Source organism: Bicyclus anynana, chromosome 21 (assembly GCF_947172395.1).
Source record: "Bicyclus anynana chromosome 21, ilBicAnyn1.1, whole genome shotgun sequence".
NCBI classification, from domain to species: domain Eukaryota; kingdom Metazoa; phylum Arthropoda; class Insecta; order Lepidoptera; family Nymphalidae; genus Bicyclus; species Bicyclus anynana.
In genome coordinates, this window is record NC_069103.1 from 9687102 (window position 1) to 9707324 (window position 20223).

The following is a 20223-nucleotide window of genomic DNA, read 5'->3' on the forward strand; positions in this document are numbered from 1 at the left end:
AAATCTTCCTGTAGCCTTCGTGAACCTAACAATATCCCCTATACTGAGATCTGTCAGATCTACTTCATTTAATGTATCCTTACCTAGTAACTCCCATCTTACCAGCGCGAACATGGGACACTAAGCTATAAAGTGATAGCTGGTAAAGTGGTTATGTATAGTAAGTGTATATATAGTTTTTACACTTCCAGAATACATAACTGGACATTGTAGACGATATTTAGGTATCATTTGTTTAAATAACGTTCGTTGTTGACCACAACTAACATTGAGTTGTGTATGAATTTCCTCTTTTGAGCGCCTCATTTTACATGCGCTAGTAACACATCTAACAGTATTTAATATTATTGGTCTAAGCTACAAACCATTCTTTCATACATAGAGCAAAACCTGAAAATGTCGCCAAATGATGCTGATGACATTATGTAATTGGTATTCAATTTTATTACTTTTTGTTTGTGAAAGTTTGAGCCTTTGTTTGGAAACTGTTATGGATGAAATTGGAAAGTTAATTAACCTGAGTTGCCAGCATCAGTTCGATTTTTATGTTCTATTTTACAGCAGCTTTTGCTAGATAAAGTTGTTGAATATTTAAAAAATTAAACCTCAATTTTTAATTTTGTTATGCTGTGTTAGACTGCGAAGTAAGAAATAAGAGTTTGTCGATATGGTCGATAGCAAAATAAATTATTAGAAAAATAAATTATGACAGACTGGGTTAATTGTTTCATTTTATCATAATCTAAATAGAGATTAGATTACTTATTTATTTATTTATTAAGTTTATTTACAATCACTTACACTAACTAAATAAAATATTAAAATGTAACTAAATTATAAATTATTATAAGTGTAGTAATTATTTACAAATAAACACAACATATGATATAAAGAAGAACAGTAAATAAAAGATAACTTAAATATCACAAATAAAGAACATACACACTAGTATTATTAACTGAAAAAGAAGAAAAAACGAGAGAACCTATTATTAAAAAACCATAACGAAATTCATTTATTTCAAATAGGCTTAGTTAGTTTAGTAGTGAAACGTCAAGTTAGATCATTTCTATAGACTTTACCACCAGTAAAAACTAAACGACGTACAAGATTAAATAAACAGTCGTAATAGGAACAAGAACCAAGACCAGCATCAGCAGAAAGAAAAAGAAGACTAGAAACAAGAAAGAAAGAAAAAGAAGACTAGGAACAAGAAGGAAAGAAAATGAAGACTAGGAACAAGGTCGACAAACCAACATAACATATCACCTATTACTAAATTATACTTAAAGAATTGTCCTGGGATGTGTATCAAAATATTTAACCGCATTCCTAAAGATATTAAAGCGTTACCTATGGCACAATTTAAAAGAAAAAATAAAACCTACTATAATGTCAAAGAACTATTAAAATAATAATTGTAAAAATGTTAATTGTAAAAATATTGAATTTTGTATATTGTATTGCAATTGTAACTTTATTGTATTTTTAATTTAATTGGTAATTATGACTGTTGGTGTTATTTTTTCTTTTTTGTTTGTAATTTCATTTAATTTAATTTAGTAATTGTGATTGTATTTTTCTTTTTCTTAATTTCATTTCATTTATTTTGGTAATTGTGACTGTTTGTATTTTTTTTATTATTTCACCATGTATAATATTTGCACACTATTAATTTAGTTGAATGTTGTAAAAAACAATAATTCTTGCAAATAAACAATTATTGTTATCGAAATCTGTATCAATTTTACTATAACTCTGACATAATATACTAAAGGATCTCAGGATGTTTCTTTAAACTTGGTTAAAGTATCCGCGTCCAGATTTCCAATATCGGCTGCATCAATTTGTAGCGGATATTGGAAATGTGTTTCGTAGGGAGGTGCATTTGGTGGCACTGATATTAAAATTTGTAACGATCTATCTTAGTATTTTAAAGTCAAAGTAAGTGTAAATACTCGTATATCGTGCCTTAAAAACGTAACAAATACATTAAAAACTAGCTATGTTCTGTATGTACCTAGCCCGCCTCTTTGTCGGATTTAATTTTTATTCTTCAGCTGTTACGTCTGTTAGGTATACCTAACAGCTTTGCTAAATCTGCTTGTAAAAACACATGAAAACGTGTTTAGGAGATCAGTGCAAACGAAAGTAATGTATTAAAAAATGTGTTTTCTTGTTCTTCTTTTATAGTCCCAATTTTTCAGTAATTTTATTCAAAGTACAACATATTCGGTTACTACGGTTATAAGTTACTCTTTAGTTATAGTAAATAAATATGCTCGACTTGGCCGGAGCACTGCCGTGTCCCCAGGTAATAAAATAATTAATGTTATAATAACCTAAGGATTAAGAAATAAAAAAAACTACTACTAAAATTAATAAACCTTGCGTCTTAGGATGAATTAAGTAAAACTCAATACTCCATACAAATCTGTTTAGGCATTTAGTTGTGTGCAATTTAATGCAAATTAAGGCAGCATAAAGAAACTCACTGACAAATGTAGATAAATTCTGAAAACAATACATTTCAGAGTCATGCTATGAATAAAAGTAAGATAATTTACGAGTGTCCTAAAAACTATCTGTAATATTGCTAACATGTAGTACCGGTCCAATCAGGCACCTGTTGCGATCAAACTTAGCACTACCAACTTCTTGGGAGCTTGAAATATGACGTCCGCTGTCTAGAGCACTTTGTAGCGGAAATATTAGAAATCTGTTCTCTAAGCGGCACAGTTGGCGTCGATATTAAAGTGGGTGTCAATCCATCCCAGTAGTTTTCAGTTCAATAGCGAATGAGACTGCTGGAATTGATTGCTATTACTGCGAATCAGTCGTTTAATTTGGAAAGTATTTCATTAAAACATAAAAAAAGATATAAGATATACCTAAGACATACTGAAAAAAGAAAAACCTGACTGGAGTTTGTTGTGGGCTCTTCTCGTGACTTTAATTTTAAGTTTTCGACTAATATTATTACCACCATTATTATTGACTAATTTGGTAGCTTATTAAAAAACTATTAAAATAAACATCAAATCAACTGAGAAATGTCATCTACCTACTGTATGATATTCATAAAGGGTTGCCAGTAGACACGGGATGTTGTTACGAATAATCTCAATTACGTTTAAGTCAAGTAAATACGTCAAAGTTAGTGAATTAGCCTACAGTACCTATTCGTTCTTCTTTGGGTTCTTCTTTTCATTCTTTCAATGATGTTAAAAGAAAAAAGAGGTACATAGGTTATACGCGAACCGTGAGCGGCACGTTGAAACTATGCTAATTAGCAAACCTGAGCTCAGTCGCCGCACTTTCATCGCGCAGTTGAAAACGCCGCTGAAATAATTTTTGTGTGCAGTTGAAAACATCGAATGTGGTTTATGTAACCTACTATCTACCTCTTCTTTCTTTTAACATCATTGGTGTAGGTTATGAATTTGGACACCCTGTGACAGTTTTTTAAATTGTATATAAATTAAGAGTATACTAATAGTAAAGCAATTTTGTAAAAGGAACAGGGTATCTGCGATCATTGCTTTCGGAGCTGCAGCGATTTAAAGAGTCAGATTTGCGGCGCTGCGGCGGTTCCCTGAAAAACGCCCCATACAAAATGGCACGAACTAATGACGCCGTAGGCAATGTAATGATCGTTAGATTTGTATGTGCGTTCAAACAAAATTACTAATATCTTTGTTATTTGTGCGTTTATGTTCATGTATTAAAAAATGTCACATTTAATGTAAGGAAGCTAAAACTGTATGAATTTTTATCTAATTACGATAAAATATTTTTAATAGATTTTGAAATTTTATAATCTCATTTATTTTGCAAATATCGAGACAATCTTTGCTTTTTATGTATAAATTAGTTAACATTGACCCTATTTTCCCTATGTATCATAAAAATCAATATATTCAAACCTAGTCATCATCCCCATTATCCATTTTGGTCTATGATTCAAAACATGAGAACTTTGTAGCAAAATTATTAGAAATCTGTTCTAAGCGGCACAGTTGGCGTCGATATTAAAGTGGGTGTCAATCCATCTCAGTGGTTTTCAGTTCAATAGCGAATGAGACTGGTGGAATTGATTAGGTACGACGAATCAGTAAAGAGTATTTCATTAACGTAAACTTTATGTTATGTATTTTATCCAGCTGACCTATTCATTAATTTGTTCTTTATTAACAATCTTTTAAAATAAACATTAGAAATGTCATCTACTGTATGTATGATAAACCACGATGGGTTGTCAGTGGGCACCGGATGACATTTGTTACATGGAATCTCAATTTCGTGTATGTCAACTAAGATACGTCAAAGTTAGTGAATTAGCCTATTCGTTGTTATTTGGCTGTGGATTATAATTTGTACAGCCTGTGAATTATCTATTTTGGTCTACAATTCAAAACATGAACACTTTGTAGCAAAATTATTAGAAATCTGTTCTCTAAGCGGCACAGTTGGCGTCGATATTAAAGTGGGTGTCAATCCATCTCAGTAGTTTTCAGTTCAATAGCGAATGAGACTGGTGGAATTGATTGCTCTTGAATGGACATTCTATTACTGCGAATCAGTGAGTTTAATGTTTGGAAGTAATATAATCTGTAGTTAACTATTAAATTAAGTATTAGATAAACGGTAACTCATTAATGAATTAATCATTAATGAGTTACCATTTATGTACTGTACTTTAATGTTACTCGTATATCATTTTTTCTTTTCATTATTTTTTGAAAACTAATTATAAGTTTTAATTTGGTTTAGCTTTGAATATGGGTTTTTTCTGGGCTGTAATATGTTCTTTGCTTATAGATACTTTAATTTGTAGGACTTATCTTATTGTGCGTCCTGCAAAGTATTGATCTTTTATACACAGTTTGGATTTTGGGTGTTTTTCCAAAAAACCCGAAAATGTATTTTTCCAAAATCTCATTACGGACATGTGCCGTAATGTAAAGTACAAATACTGGCTGTTTTTGGTGCATTTGCCTAAAAATAACGCTGGTGCTCGCACTTCGCTATCTTTGTAATGACAAGCGTGTCAAAATGTCATCATATGGACAACAGGCTAAGATGCAAATTCATTTACAGAAAGTGTGTTCAAAGTGTGTTTCCTCGCAAATGTGATATAAAACATCGTATGACATACGTGCGCTTTGATCTCACCGTTGGCTCGAGCTGCAATATCACCTCGGATGTAAGTTTTAACTTACCGCACTTATTTCATAATGTACTATAATGTTTCAAGATGAATATATGTAGATTGTAAAAGCTTGGGCACGAAGAATAATGACTCACTATTAATACTAGTACATGAGTTGTTGTGACTAGTATCAAGGGTTACACATCTTTAAATTGTATTCACGTCATGTAAAGTAACTTAATAATAATAATAATAATAATAATAATAGTTTATTTAAAGGTAAAAACCCAGTGTAAAACAAACAATAATAATAACAATACAAAAATAGTAAAAATAGTAATTAAAATTGACATTACACTAGTTTAATTGTCTAACTAGTATAGGTATTATCTATACATATTCGTATGTTCTGCTACTTTCTATTAGGCTCTTGGTGCACTGAAAGCCAATGTTTATAAATTGAGCAGTCCAGACACTCAGCCAGCGTGGTGAGAATCTCATTTTTTGAGGATCGCAAACGGTACCAAAAATTTGCGATTCGCGATCGGATGATCGCGAAGAAGTCCGGTACTCTGGCCATCGCGAACATGCCCGACGCGCTGCAGTACCGCGGCAACTTCATCAGGATACGATACGCATCATTGTATTGTACCCTGATGTTGTTGATTGCGCGTCTGGTGTACTTGGTCCAAAGTTGACATGAGTAGAAGCATAGACAGTATGCTCTAAACAATGTCACTTTGACCTGTTCGCTGCACTTTGCAAACCGACGTGCGAGCATGTTGCATCTGACAGACAGAGCACGTCGCTCCCTCTCTATATCTTCATTGTCATTGAGATCCTCAGTCACAACGTGTCCGAGATATCTGAACCGCTCAACCCTTTCAAGTAAATTTCCTTCAAGGAACACCCCAGGGATCCTCTCTGGACCTCTGCCTGCACGGAACACCATCGTAACTGTTTTCTTGACGTTATATTTTAAGCCATGATCTAAGGCGTAACGTTCGCAGATTGCAACTAGTTTACGAAGTCCACTGATTGAGGGACTGAGAAGAACCATATCGTCCTTAAACTTATTGTCATTCATGTATTATCGTAAGTGCATGCGTTAAATATATATAAATAAATAAAACACTCCTTGATAATGTTATTGTGATTCAGAAAAAGGTTTCTTTAATAATCTTCCATTCAGAAGGTTACAGCAAATACAATATTAAATAATATGATGATCAAGTTACTTCACTCGATACGATCAAAGTTAATACTTTGATCGTTGATTAACGTTAACATTGAATGGGATATCTTAGAAGTGTTACAATTAGCATTGGATTAGTAATTCTGTGCCTAAAGACAATGTTAACAGCGTAGCCTTGTAATAGTCTAGATCTAGAGTCTAGACGTAAGTCTAACACTATAAGTGAAAATTAGATTTACAAAATCCACTATAGGGCTTGATTTGATTTTCTATTCACATAAATTGTAACGAAATACTGTCATTGATGGTTTGTGAAGCATAAGAAGTAAGCTTTTTGAGTTTAAATTCCTAAACAATTGACATGTAGTCCGGTCAATTTAGATATTCGAAGGTGCATAAAGTCCCAAGAAGCTGTAAATCAGTAAAATTGTTCAAAACATAAACAATTTTCCCATCATTCCCGTTTATGGAAAAAAAATTATTCAAGGCGATATTCAGCAAAACGATAAGTTTTATCATAAAAGCAAGCTGACAATAATTGTAGATTATAAAATTATCTATAAAAATGTATAAATACTTTTTACTTACGAGCCACCGTTTCTGAGATATAACGATTCAAAAAGTTATAAAAGTAGTTACCGTTATAATATGCACACATTATGAGCCAGTATTAGCGCGTTTTTCCGGCGCAGGTGGAAGCAAAATTTGGCTCTAATATATTGTTGACCAACTTCTAACCCCAGTCTGTAGGGTCTAGCTGATAACCAAGCCACACTTGAAAATGGTGATATACCCGAAAAAGAAATTTACTGATTTTCAGCTTGTTGGGATTTAATGTACCTTCACTCTCATTTTTTGGTCTAGATTGACCGGACTAATGTACTATAGCTTTGCTGCTCAAGCTTGTCGGTGTCATTGGAGGATATAGAGAGTACAGTCTTCTAAACTATGAACTGAGATTTTTTCCTGAAATTTCTTTGGAACAGATTTTTGACAATTTCACACGCAGGTAGGTTATTGAGCAACATAGCTACCTTTTATCCCGAAAATTTGAATTTCACGTTCATTAAATATATTACCGCGTTGTTTGCAATCGTATTAAACACGTTTACTGTATAGCGCAAAAGCCATATAATTGATTTGAATCTATTACTCAATTTCTATTCAATTTTGGAAACATAATATCGGAAATATACGATACGTATAATACGTATGGCGCATAATGTTTCAACAGTGCTTCACACGCACAAAGGCATCAACAACTATTAATAAGCTTTATAACTAATTAATTTAATAGTTAATTCACTCTGCGGTGTACATTCTAGTTAAACTCCAGTTCAATCCTAAATATAGAGAAATATTTAGGATACTAAACATGTAGATTACTTTGATCCCCTTATTATTTTCAAAATACTGAAAAAAATAAAAGTATTGTTTTTAATTGGTACTGACATTTTAGAGCTGAAGAATTTGTTTGATTGGTTGGACACGCTAATTTAAGGAACTACTGGCAATTTAAGGAACATTAGGCATATTCAATGAACACACGGGGTGTAGTTACTTTAATATATGCTTTTAAACTATATAATTTATATAGTTTAAAAGTTTAAATAATTGAAGACACTAAAAAAATGTTATGTCTACTAGATCAATTAATATGAACGCACAATTCATTTTTTACAGAGAAAACAAATCGCAGCATTCGGTCAACCAATAGCAATAACACTTATAATAAAACTGTAACGATGCGAGCAAGCGTAGAAGTAATTTACGGTTAGTACAATATTAAAACGCAATACGGAGCACTTAACCGGCGCGGCAATTTTCGATTCACAGAGGTAACACACGTTTGTAATGAAGATGAAATAAAAGTCGTGTTAACTAGCTATAAAGTGTGAACGTACAAAATTCATTTTCACAGAGAAAACAAAACGCAGCATTCGGTCAACCAATAGCAATAATAATCATAATAAAACTGTTACGAGCAAGCGAGCAAGTGTAGGAGTAATTTACGGTTAGTGCAATATTAAAACGCAATACGGAGCACTTACCCGACGCGGCCATTTGCGATTTGCAAAGGTTTACAATGAAGGTGAACGTTTACAGTGAAGATGGAATAAAAGTTGTGGTAACTAGCTATAAAGTGCGAACGTACATAATTAATTTTCACAGAGAAAACAAAACGCAGCATTCGATCAACCGATAGCAATAACAATCATCATAAAACTGTAACGGAGCGAGCAAGTGTAGAAGTAATTTGCGGTTAGTGTAATATTAAAACGCAATACGGAGCACTTACCCGGCGCGGCAATTTGCGACTCGCAGAGGTCCCCCGTGTAGCCGGGTGCGCAGATGCAGCTCACAGCCGCGGGGCCCATTTGTCTGGAATAGACGTAATGTTATAATAATTGTTGCCCGATGCTATTACACTGTAGTTGTAAATAGTTAACCGCAAAGGATATAGTTACAACAGTCCAAAACATTACTTAAAGCTATGAAATTTTGAGCTTTTCTTTCCTCTCAGAAACTCTCAGTAAAAATGTTCAGCCTGGAGTTGGGAAGATTCACTCCCGTGCCTCAGAGAGCACGTCAAGTAGGGACGCCAGTTAGATACTGTAGAGAACCATTAAAATAGGCTGATAACTAATATTATAAAGAGGTAAAGTTTCTACTTAAGGTTGTTGAGATAGATTTTTTAAACTGATTTTAAAATTCTGGTCTTTCTAGGTCTGGCTGGTGGGAGGCTTTGGCCGTGGCTAGTTACCGATTTAGTTAGCGATTTAGCGTTCCGGTACGATGCCGTGTAGCACGCGAAAGGAGTGTGGATTTTCATCCTCCTCCTAACAAGTTAGCCCGCTTCCATCTTAGATTGCATCATCACTTACCATCAGGTGAGATTGTAGTCAAGGGCTAACTTGTAAAGAATAAAAAAAAAATCTTTCTCCTATAGGAAGCCACGTTATTTATAAGTCATGGACTATATTCTATCCCCGTATTCTCACGGGAACGGGAACTACGCGGGTGATACCGTGAGGCTTGTATAGATAGTTATATAGTTGAACGGTGAGGTAATATTATTAAAGTATAGCAATACTGTAACAAAATAATAGTTGGTACAATGTTAATTGTCTTTGATCCTCTATGTCTATTGTTAAGTATCATGTATGTTGGCACAATTGATTTCCGTAATTAAAGTGATATACGCAGTGAAAGAACGTTTTATTCTAATAGGTTATGGGCAAAATAATCTGTTTTAATCTAGTTAAATATTTCAGTATTTAGTATAGTACAGTTGAAATATTGTTGTTTTTTCGCGTAATAATTAATCATGGCAGTGAATTACATTCAAAGTATCCCGAAATTGAAGGGAAGAGATAATTACGATGAATGGAGTTTTGCGGCGGAAAATCTGCTGGTGCTTGAGGGCATGGTACAGTACATCAAGCCGACCCCTAGCTTTGAAATTAAACCAGAAGAAGACGCAAGAACAAAGGCGAAGCTAATTTTAACCATCGATCCCGGATTGTACGTGCATGTGAAGGAAACAACCAGTTCAAACGAGTTATGGATGAAGCTGAAAAACATGTTCGATGACTCAGGTTATTCTAGAAAAATAAGCTTATTACGGCATTTAATCTCAATACGGCAAGAAAAATGTAGTTCTATGACATCATACGTCACTGAATTAGTCGATACAGCCCAGAGATTAAAAGGCACAGGTTTTACAATCACGGAGGAATGGATTGGATCATTATTATTAGCAGGTTTGCCGGATCAATTTTCACCTATGATTATGGCCATAGAGCACTCTGGTATGCAAATAACTACAGATGCGATCAAATCGAAATTAATTGATATGGAAGTTACAAAGTTTGCCGATACAGATTCCAGTGGCGCTGCATTCGCTGCGAAGAAAAATAACTTCAAGGCGCGGAACTATAACAAAGATGGCGGAATGAATTTTACTGAAAAAAAAGTCATTAGTTGCTATAAATGTAAAAAGAATCATTACCGTAGTCAGTGTCCGTTGCTAAAGAAAAATGAGTCTACAAATGCATTTAACGTCGTGTTTCTAAACGGAATGTATAATAAAAACGAGTGGTACGTCGACTCTGGCGCAAGTGCGCATATGACGTCGAACGAAAGTTGGATAAACAACGCTACGTATTCACCAACTTTAGGTGAAATTACAATTGCAAACAATACAAAAGTGCCGGTTTTGTGCTATGGTGACGTTAAAATTACGAGCAGTCATAATTATGACATCACAATTAAAAATGTGCTGTGTGTGCCAAGTTTAACAACCAATTTGTTATCCGTAAGCGAGCTGATAAATAATGGAAACAAAGTAAGTTTCAGTCAAAATCAGTGTTACATCCGTAACAGATCTGATGAGCTCGTTGCAACTGCAGAATTGACTAACGGCGTCTACAAGTTGAAAACAAAAGATAAGATTTGTAGGTTAGGTTTAAAGGCAGTAGAAAGTGCAGAGTTGTGGCACAGACGATTAGCACACATTAATAGCTGTGATTTAAATAAAATGAAGAGCATTGTTGACGGGTTGACATTCCCGAGTTCAAGTGATGTGACAAAGAATAGATGTGTGATCTGTTGTGAAGGGAAGCAGAGCAGACTACCTTTTTCGCATATTGGTGAAAGGAGTACTCGCACACTACACATCATTCATGCCGATATATGTGGAGCAATGGAAACAAAGTCGATTGCAGGTTCACAGTATTTTCTATTATTTGTGGATGACTATAGTCGTATGACATTTATATATTTCTTAAAACAAAAGAATGAAGTTTTGAAAAAATTCAAAGAGTTCAAGGCGATAGTTGAGAACCAACAAAATGGAAAAATAAAGATACTACGCTCAGATAATGGTGGAGAATTTTGTAACGGTGAAATGCAGAATTTCTTGGCACAGCAAGGCATTATTCATCAGAAAACTGTAGCATACACGCCAGAGCAGAATGGTGTCTGTGAACGAGCGAACAGAACTATAATTGAAAAAGCAAGATGCTTACTTTTTGACTCAAAACTGGATAAAAAATTTTGGGCTGAAGCAGCAAACACAGCCGTGTATATTAAAAATAGATGTATTTCTTCAAGCTTGGAAAATAAAACACCCTTTGAAATGTGGTATAACAAAAAGCCCGACTTAAGTAATATCCGTTTATTTGGATGTACAGTAATGGTACATATTCCAAAAGAAAGGAGATTAAAATGGGATAGAAAATCAGAACAATATATTTTAGTTGGATTTTCAGAAAACACAAAAGGATACCGTGTGTATGACCCAAGAAAAAATACTATAACGGTGAAGCGAGATGTTATTGTTATGGAAGAAAAAACATACTCACAGGAGCAAGAAAATGACAGCGCGTTATGGTTTCAGGAAGAAAAATTAAATCAGGATATAAGTAATCAAGTTTCAGAAACAAATAATGAAAGCAGAGATTCAGTGGGGGATGAAACTACACTGAATGAATCTCTGAGTAGTTTAAACACATCAGTTTACACTAATGCTACTTCTGAAGTCAGTGATGACACTCTAACAGAAGAACAGATTTGTGAGGTTTCAGAGCTACCTTCAAAAAGAAACAGGAGAAATCCAGAACGTTTCGGTTTAAAAGTCACAACTGATATTAATTATCAAGAAATAGAGAATATTGTTTTCTCTGAGGCGCTCAAAGGGCCTGAGGCTCAACAGTGGAGGCAGGCCGTGCACGAAGAGTTGCAGTCGTTCCACTATAACAAAGCGTGGGATCTGGTGGACATTCCAAGTGATGTGTCAATAGTGCAGTGTAAATGGGTTTTAAACAAAAAGTTGGACTTAAATGATAAAGTGCGTTATCGTGCAAGACTTGTGGCAAAAGGTTTTACCCAGCAAAGAGGTATAGACTATATGGACACTTTTTCCCCGGTGGTAAGACATTCCACATTACGATTGTTATTTGCTCTTAGTGTACAATGGGGTATGTCTATTACACACTTAGATGTTACTACAGCTTTTTTAAATGGTCAATTAAAAGAAGATATTTATATGTCTATTCCTGAAGGGTTTGAAAATGAAAATTGTAAAGGTAAAGTGTTAAAATTAAATAAGGCTATTTATGGGCTTAAACAATCTTCCTTAGTTTGGTATGAAAAAGTCAAAGATTGTTTATGTAACTTGGGATTTAAAAATAGTAAATATGAACCATGTTTGTTTCAAAAAATGTTTAATAATGTTAAAATTATTGTTGCAGTCTATGTTGATGACTTCTTAATTTTTTCAAATAGTGTAGAGGAAACAAACAAGTTGAAAAATGTATTAGGTTCAGAATTTAAGCTAAAAGATTTAGGTCCTGTAAAATGCTACTTAGGTATGAGAATAAATGTAGATAACAAGTCAAATACTATATGTGTAGATCAACAGCGATATATAGAGCAATTGTTATATTTATTTGGCATGTCTGACTGTAAGACTACAGAAACTCCAATTGAGTGTAAATTGAATCTTGAAAAGTCTGAGTTTTGTATGACAAATATTCCTTTTCAGAAACTAATTGGTAGTCTTATGTACTTAGCTATTTTAACTAGGCCTGATATAGCATATTCAGTTAGCTATCTCAGCCAATTCAATAATTGTTACAATGAAAGTCATTTTAATCATGCTAAAAGAATTTTGAAATACCTTAAGAGAACCAAAAGTTACTGTTTATTGTATAGTAAAGATAATGCAGATTTAAAAGGTTTTGTTGATGCTGATTGGGCTAGTGACAGTATTGACAGGAAGTCTTATACTGGGTATTGTTTTACCATGTGTGGTTCTTTAGTTTCATGGCAGAGTAGAAAACAGAAAACAGTTTCTCTCTCCAGCACTGAAGCTGAATACATAGCTCTATCAGAGGCAACTAGAGAGGCTATTTATTTAAAAAATTTAATCTATGAGCTTACTCAAAGTCAATGTATTATTGATATATGTTGCGACAATCAAAGTGCATTGAAATTAGCTATCAATCATCAGTCACATAATAGATCCAAACATATTGATGTTCGTTATCATTATGTCAGAGACGCGGTTAAAAATAAATTAATTAATATTAAATATATTCCTACTAATGAAATGCCCGCTGACATTTTAACTAAAGGTCTATTGTCAACAAAACATTATAAATTTCTGCACATGCTAGGTATTGTTCAAAATTAAAATTGTTATGTTTGTTAAATTAAATAAAAGTAGCCATATAGAGATATTGGATTATAATTTTTTATTTTGTTAAGGCAGGGTATTAAAGTATAGCAATACTGTAACAAAATAATAGTTGGTACAATGTTAATTGTCTTTGATCCTCTATGTCTATTGTTAAGTATCATGTATGTTGGCACAATTGATTTCCGTAATTAAAGTGATATACGCAGTGAAAGAACGTTTTATTCTAATAAATATTATGGAAATTGATGCCGCTATATCCGCGGGGAGCACTCAACGCAACAAATGTATTACGTCGGCAAACAGCTTGATAGCGTCCCACATTATGCGGTACTGCATGCGTTGCATGCATGGACATGTTTTCAAGGTTTTCCAATAATAAAAGGAAGGTTGAATTCATAAATATGATAATGCAGATATTCAACTGATCGTGGTGATACTGATCTTTATGTAAAATTGATTCCACGCTGTGTGGTCAGTACAGAAAATAATTGAAAAAATACGAATTCTGTACATTAAAAAATAAAGCGAAGTAGTAACGGACTTCATCATTGCTTTCTATCAGGCATGAAAAACATAAAAAAACTTTTCAACTCCAGCTGTTATTAAGAATTTTCCTTGTAATAAAAATCCCAATAACGTATTTTTTTTTGGTGGTATGACCCGGGATTCGAATCGAAGATCTAATTTTCCATAGCCGAACCTGCTTACCACGGGATCAATGTGGTAGCTAGTAGACCATCGATGAATACTAAAGTGTTTTTCAGATGGCATGGGTACGGTGACAGTCGCCTGTATGACGTTCATAATACTTACTATTATCGTGAATCGCGGCAAACTTTCAATAGTAAAACGAACTGTCATCCGCACAATTCTACATGCCCCGGACTGGATTCAAACCTACACCCTCCGGTATCGGAAGCCGAGGTCATAACCACTGAGCTATACATATGCTAGCTAGCATAGCTAGTCATAGCTAGTCATATGACCAGCAAAACTGGGCGCTCAGTACTGATTCCAGCTCGTATGTAAATTGACGCTATTACTCGGCGCTAAGAGCGGTCTACGCAATTGCATTCCACTGAGTAAACAGTTTGAAAGCGTTTCGCATTATACCAACCGCTCATCATGCATTCCGTGGATGGTTTCTTTTAGTAAAAATTAAGTGCTTTGTTTGCGTTGGTAAATTGAGGACATTTTTCTATTTAATTTAATTTTACTTTGAGAAAACTGTTTTATCTATTATTATAAAGAGGAAAGATTAAATTGCATGATTGTTTTTTTTATTTTTAATAGATATGCGCTTGACTACAATCGTGCCTGGTGAAAAGCATTGATGAGGTCTAGGTTGGAGCGCGCTTGCCTAGAAAACGCCTGTTCGTGTTCACTTTTGCCTTGAAGGTGCACAAATTATAATAGTTAGGAAACAGAAGCCGGAAGGGCATTCGTACGATGTGGCTTAGTGGACGCACTTGTACGACTTTCTATACAAAGAATATCCTTTTGATGCAATGCGTCCGATACCTACTATGGGATCTGTGGACGCCTACCATTGTCTTAATATATAAATGTTATGTCGATATAATATTTCGAATATAATATTTAGTTTTAGACGTACAAAGGTGAAATTTGGCAGAGAGATAGGTAAAACTTAGTAGATATCTACTAAGAACGGATTTTTTATTTTTTTCATTCTTTACAAGATAGCCCTTGACTACCATTTTACCAGATGGTAAGTGATGATGCAATCTAGCATGGAAGCGGGCTAACTTGTTGAGAGGAGGATGAAAATCCACACCCCATTCGGTTTCTACACGACATCGTACCAGAACGCTGAATCGCTTGGCGATTAGGGCCGGATTGAGGAGGCTTAAGGGCGTACGAAGTCCGTTAGATGTTTTATAATCGTTTCAGTCAATTGTTTTTAACGACGAAGACGTATTCGATTATAATATTTAGTTTTAGTTTGCATATTCCATTAAGAGCGGTCACATTCCCCAAGTCGCGGCAATTTCCCCGCTGTAACGAGTATCGCGTCCGTAATGGCATCCTTCCGAGCGAGGAACTTTGTCTCGTTACATCATCATCATACGAGACCTTCGTCTACAATACATTTGAAATTGCTTTTATAGCCGACTTCAAAAAGGATATTGACCCTGCTTAAGCGCAGCTTGAGGCTGGTTTTAGAGTCACGCTGTCCGGACGCTGACCGTCGGCGCTGACAACTAGAGTAAAAAAAAGTCAAAATTGCACTATACAACGTACATTTCGAGACTCTCAAGGGAATCAAAATTCAAGAGGTTGTTTCTATTGACCTAAAAATATGACCGTGGCTTAATTTAAAAAAAATACCACCAAAGAACAGACAGACCGACAAAGATGTACGTTCCGGTTCGATGTCGTGTAGAAACTGAAAGGGGTCTAGATTTTCATCCTCCTCCTAACGAGTTAGCCCGCTTCCATCTTAGATTGCATCATCACTTACCATCAAGTGAGATTGTAGTCGTGGACAAGCACCAGAGTTTTTAAAAATTTTAATAAAAAAATTCACCCGACTTCCAACTCAAAAATTAACCTAAACTAAAAAGCAAAAAATAACATCTTACCTATGTGCTACCTTCTGATCAGTTTGAAGGCGGTGCCAAGCCAGTGATGTTTTAATTCAAGCCGTTTATATTACTAAATTTCTGTGGTTCTTTCAGAAACTCTTTTAATTAAATACGACACTGGATTGGCACCGCCTTCAAACTGATTGAACGTAGAACCTCCTCCTTTTTGGAAGTCGGTTAAAAATAGACTTAATAATAGAGTAAATAAAAGAGTCCTGGATTCATTCCCAGGCTGGGCTTATTGAAGTTTTCTTAATTGGTCTAGGTCAGCTGGCCGTACCGGCAAAGACGTACCGCCAAGCGATTTAGCGTTCCGGTACGATGTTGTGTAGAAACCGAAAGGGGTGTGGACTTTTCCTTGTTAGGAGGAGGATGAAAATCTGTATACCAAAATTGATCAAGATCGGTTTTGCGGCTTAGCCGTATAAAGGTATCAAACAGACAGACAGATATACTTACCGATTTTGTGAAATTCCTCGGATTTAGTATGTGTACTAAATTTGAGGGAAAAACGGCTCATGTAACACGAGTAAATTCATGAAGTTCAACAGAAATCATTGAGAGGGCGTGGGTTCGAATCTGGTCCGGGGCATGCACCTCCAACTTTTCAGTTGTGTGCATTTTAAGAAATTAAATATCAAGTGTCTCAAACGGTGAAGAAAAAACATCGTGAGGAAACCTGCACACCGGAGAATTGTCTTAATTCTCTGCGTGTGTGAAGTGTGAAGTCTGCCAATCCGCATTGGGCCAGCGTGGTGGACTATTGGCCTACCCCGCACATTCTGATAGGAGACTCGAGCTCAGCATTGAGCCGAATATGGGTTGATAATGATGATGATGAACAGAAATCATTGTCGGGTGGAAGTATGTTGTCGTACGTGATTTTTCTTTAATTCCTCTTTGTATTGTAGAATGCATGCCAACATTGTAGAAGTAGGAGAATGTATTGTCATTTCGCATTGCCGCTCCATCGATCAAAAAGAATCCCTTGGTGGCATGGAACTCGTTATTTTGAGGAAATTGCAAAGACTTGAGGATGTGACCTCATTTCGAATATCCAAACTATAATATTCTAGCGTTGAAATAAACGAACTGAAAATACAGTGCAGTATAAGTTTTGTTTGAATCCCGAGCTTTGCTTATTATCACTATAGAATTTTTGTGTGACTCTGGATTTGGTTGCTTTTATTTTTGGTTGCTTTTGTTTTTAGGATACCGAACGTATTTTATGTATTTTGGCTACAGGGTAAAAAAATAGACAATCTATCAAAAATGCCTCTGTGTTCTGTTTGTCTAGTTTATTTTTTAATATATCTATCAGTCTTTCCTGATGAGTACTGTTTACTAACAAGCAAATTAAAAATGAAGGTATAAATCACTAGTCATTTGACACCCAATAATAATTATAAATAACTTGTTCTTAAATTAATGAAAATAAATTTGGTTAATAAGCTTAGAGCAGTTGGATATTGATAATATATTTTATATAACATTTAATAAATAAACTATATATAATTAAAAATAAATAAGTTATGAAATGACATGCGTTTTCTACCTTCATTTCTAATTTCTTTGTTGGTAAACAGTGCTCATCAAGAAAGGCTGTAGTATAGTGATGTTACTTCCCAATGTTTTGAAGGCTCGGAATGGGTCCATTCTGTATATTATCGCTACATTAATAAAAATCAAATCCAATGTAGCATGCAATCAAATACACCTTCACATAAAACCAACCAGACAGGGTTGAACAAAATCTTTCAGGGTGTAAAATATCCCTACAGGTCTTTTGGTGGAGGCAGGGTATAATTGACTCATAGGCAACAAAACAATAGACTATTTTAGTCCCAGATAATCTAATAATATCTGTCGCTCTCTCTTTATTTTGTCTGATTCTCATCTCTATATTTCATTGTAGTCGTGAGCTTAATAGACTACAAGCCCTTGAACAAAAATTACATATGAAATGAACCAACATGAAGGCTGTTACTATATCAGAAAATAACTCTGAGCACTATGCCGTCGTTTCTGAGCGGTACAGGTGAGTACGCGAGTGAAGAGTAAGGTTTGCGACCCTTATCTTTCGACTCCTGCGCTGGAAATATGTACGGCGTTTACGGGTAAAGTATCTGTATATGTGTACAAAAGGAATTGCACAAATGCCGTACAGTATAAGAGACAACCGAACGCACTATCATTTCAAACATTGTAAATTCGCAGTCAAGCACTATTTTGTTGTCGAATATTCTATACTAATATTATACGAGTAAAGGGATAAAGTTGGTGGTGTTCTAGGGGTAATCTCCAATGGGCTAAGTAGATCTAAATGTACTCAACCAATTTCGAAAATTATTTTACCAATAAAAAGCCAAGTTATTCGTGTAGGTATATTTGATTCCCGTATTCTAAATGGAACTAGTAAATAATATACTCGTAATGTTATATTAAGCCCTTGTAGACGTCGTATCATTTGATTACTGCGGACATCATAAAGTCCCAAGGGAATATAAAAGATTATTCAGAAAAAAAGTAATTTCCACGAAAAAATCTACAATCATAAGACAATAAAGAGGACAATCCGAACAATCATAAATATCAACCGCATCAGCTGGCGAACCGAAATGGAATGAAATTTCTAATAACTGTCATGAATTTTAATCCCAAAAGTCATGAATTTTGATAAGGGGATACAACTGAACTGTATTCTGGCTTTATATTTTGAATGTTTCTGCTTTCTGGATCTCGACGCTATTTCATTAATGCATACGAAATATTTTTCTATCGAATTTGATTGCTATGTAATAATCTGTAGCAAAGAGTACATACACACTAGGGATTAAAGTGTGAATTGTGAATGTTGAGGGTGTAAACGCAATACGTAACAATACGTTGATGCCATTACAATCACGTATGAAATTTTTAATTCTTTGACATCTCATTTCACTAAATTAATTATATTTTACGAAAATGAATCGACCGCAACTAATTTTACAATTTTTTTGTTCTCTCAATATTTTTTCTCCATTGTCTGTCTCATCATCAGCAGAGTCATCAGGTGTTCATCATCATTCTCATCACATCATTATCTAAATCACCGAACACAACACTTAATATAATGTGCTTTTGTTGTGCCGAATTTTTCTTATTGTACTAGGTATAGCACGCCACTGTTTATACTAGCTTTAAGATTTTTACTCTCTATGTAACAATAGAGTTTGCGGTTTACACTTTTCTTTATAATTGTACCTGCACAGAGAACTGTCATTTTGGTTCAAATTATGCTACACGCAGATATAAAACTAAGAACTGTATCTGTGGATAGGACTAAATCATGTAGAAAAGCAATATATCAATCTTTCATAAAAGTAGCTATCTAGTTAAAAGGGTTGACACGGGTCGCTTACCTGCAGGTGCCGCCATTTTTGCACATGTTGGGGGTCTTGGGGCACAGGGGGCCGACTCCGCAATCAGACCCGGAGTAGCCTTCGAAACACGCGCAGTAAAACTCCCTGTCAAAGAAGTATTGTTTAGTTAGCCATAATTCTTATTCTCTACTAGCTTAAAGCATGCCTATTTTATTCCTAGTGAGATACAGAAATAAAAACAAATATAATGTCTGCGTGAAATTATCGCGTGTGTGAAGTCTGCCAAACCGCATTGGGTCAGCGTGGTGGTCTATTGGCCTTACTCCTCTCATTCTGAGAGGAGACTCGAGCTCAGCAGTGAGCCGAATATGGGTTGATGACGAAGCGACTAAATGAAATTAAGACAAAATATGCACATTTGCACCCCTCAGTTTTGATGGGTTTGCCCTATAGTATAAAATACCATTGGTTTATTAGTTCTAAAGATGAGCATGAATGTGATAAACAGATAAAAAATTGTAATTTAAATGAGAGCAGAGTAAATGTACACACTAAACACACACACATGTTTAGTGTGTACATTTACTTAGTATTTGTAATCCATTTCAATTTTTAACCGACTTCAAAAAAGAGGAGGTTCTCAATTCGGTCGGTATATATATTTTTTTTTATGTATGTACACCGATTACTCAAAGACCGAAGAT

The 20223-nt window shown here is 34.8% G+C and overlaps 1 protein-coding gene across 2 annotated transcripts in view; it reads right to left on the bottom strand.

The window, feature by feature from the left end:
* Positions 1-20223, bottom strand: part of LOC112044364 (uncharacterized) — a 554970-nt gene that overhangs the window by 26310 nt on the left and 508437 nt on the right. For both annotated transcript variants that reach the window (XM_052888051.1, XM_024080189.2), the window contains exons 4-5: positions 19559-19663; positions 8647-8729 (exon numbers count right to left, since the gene is read on the bottom strand). In XM_052888051.1, coding sequence (XP_052744011.1) covers positions 8647-8729; positions 19559-19663 — 188 coding nt within the window. The remainder of the gene's footprint in view (positions 1-8646; positions 8730-19558; positions 19664-20223) is intronic.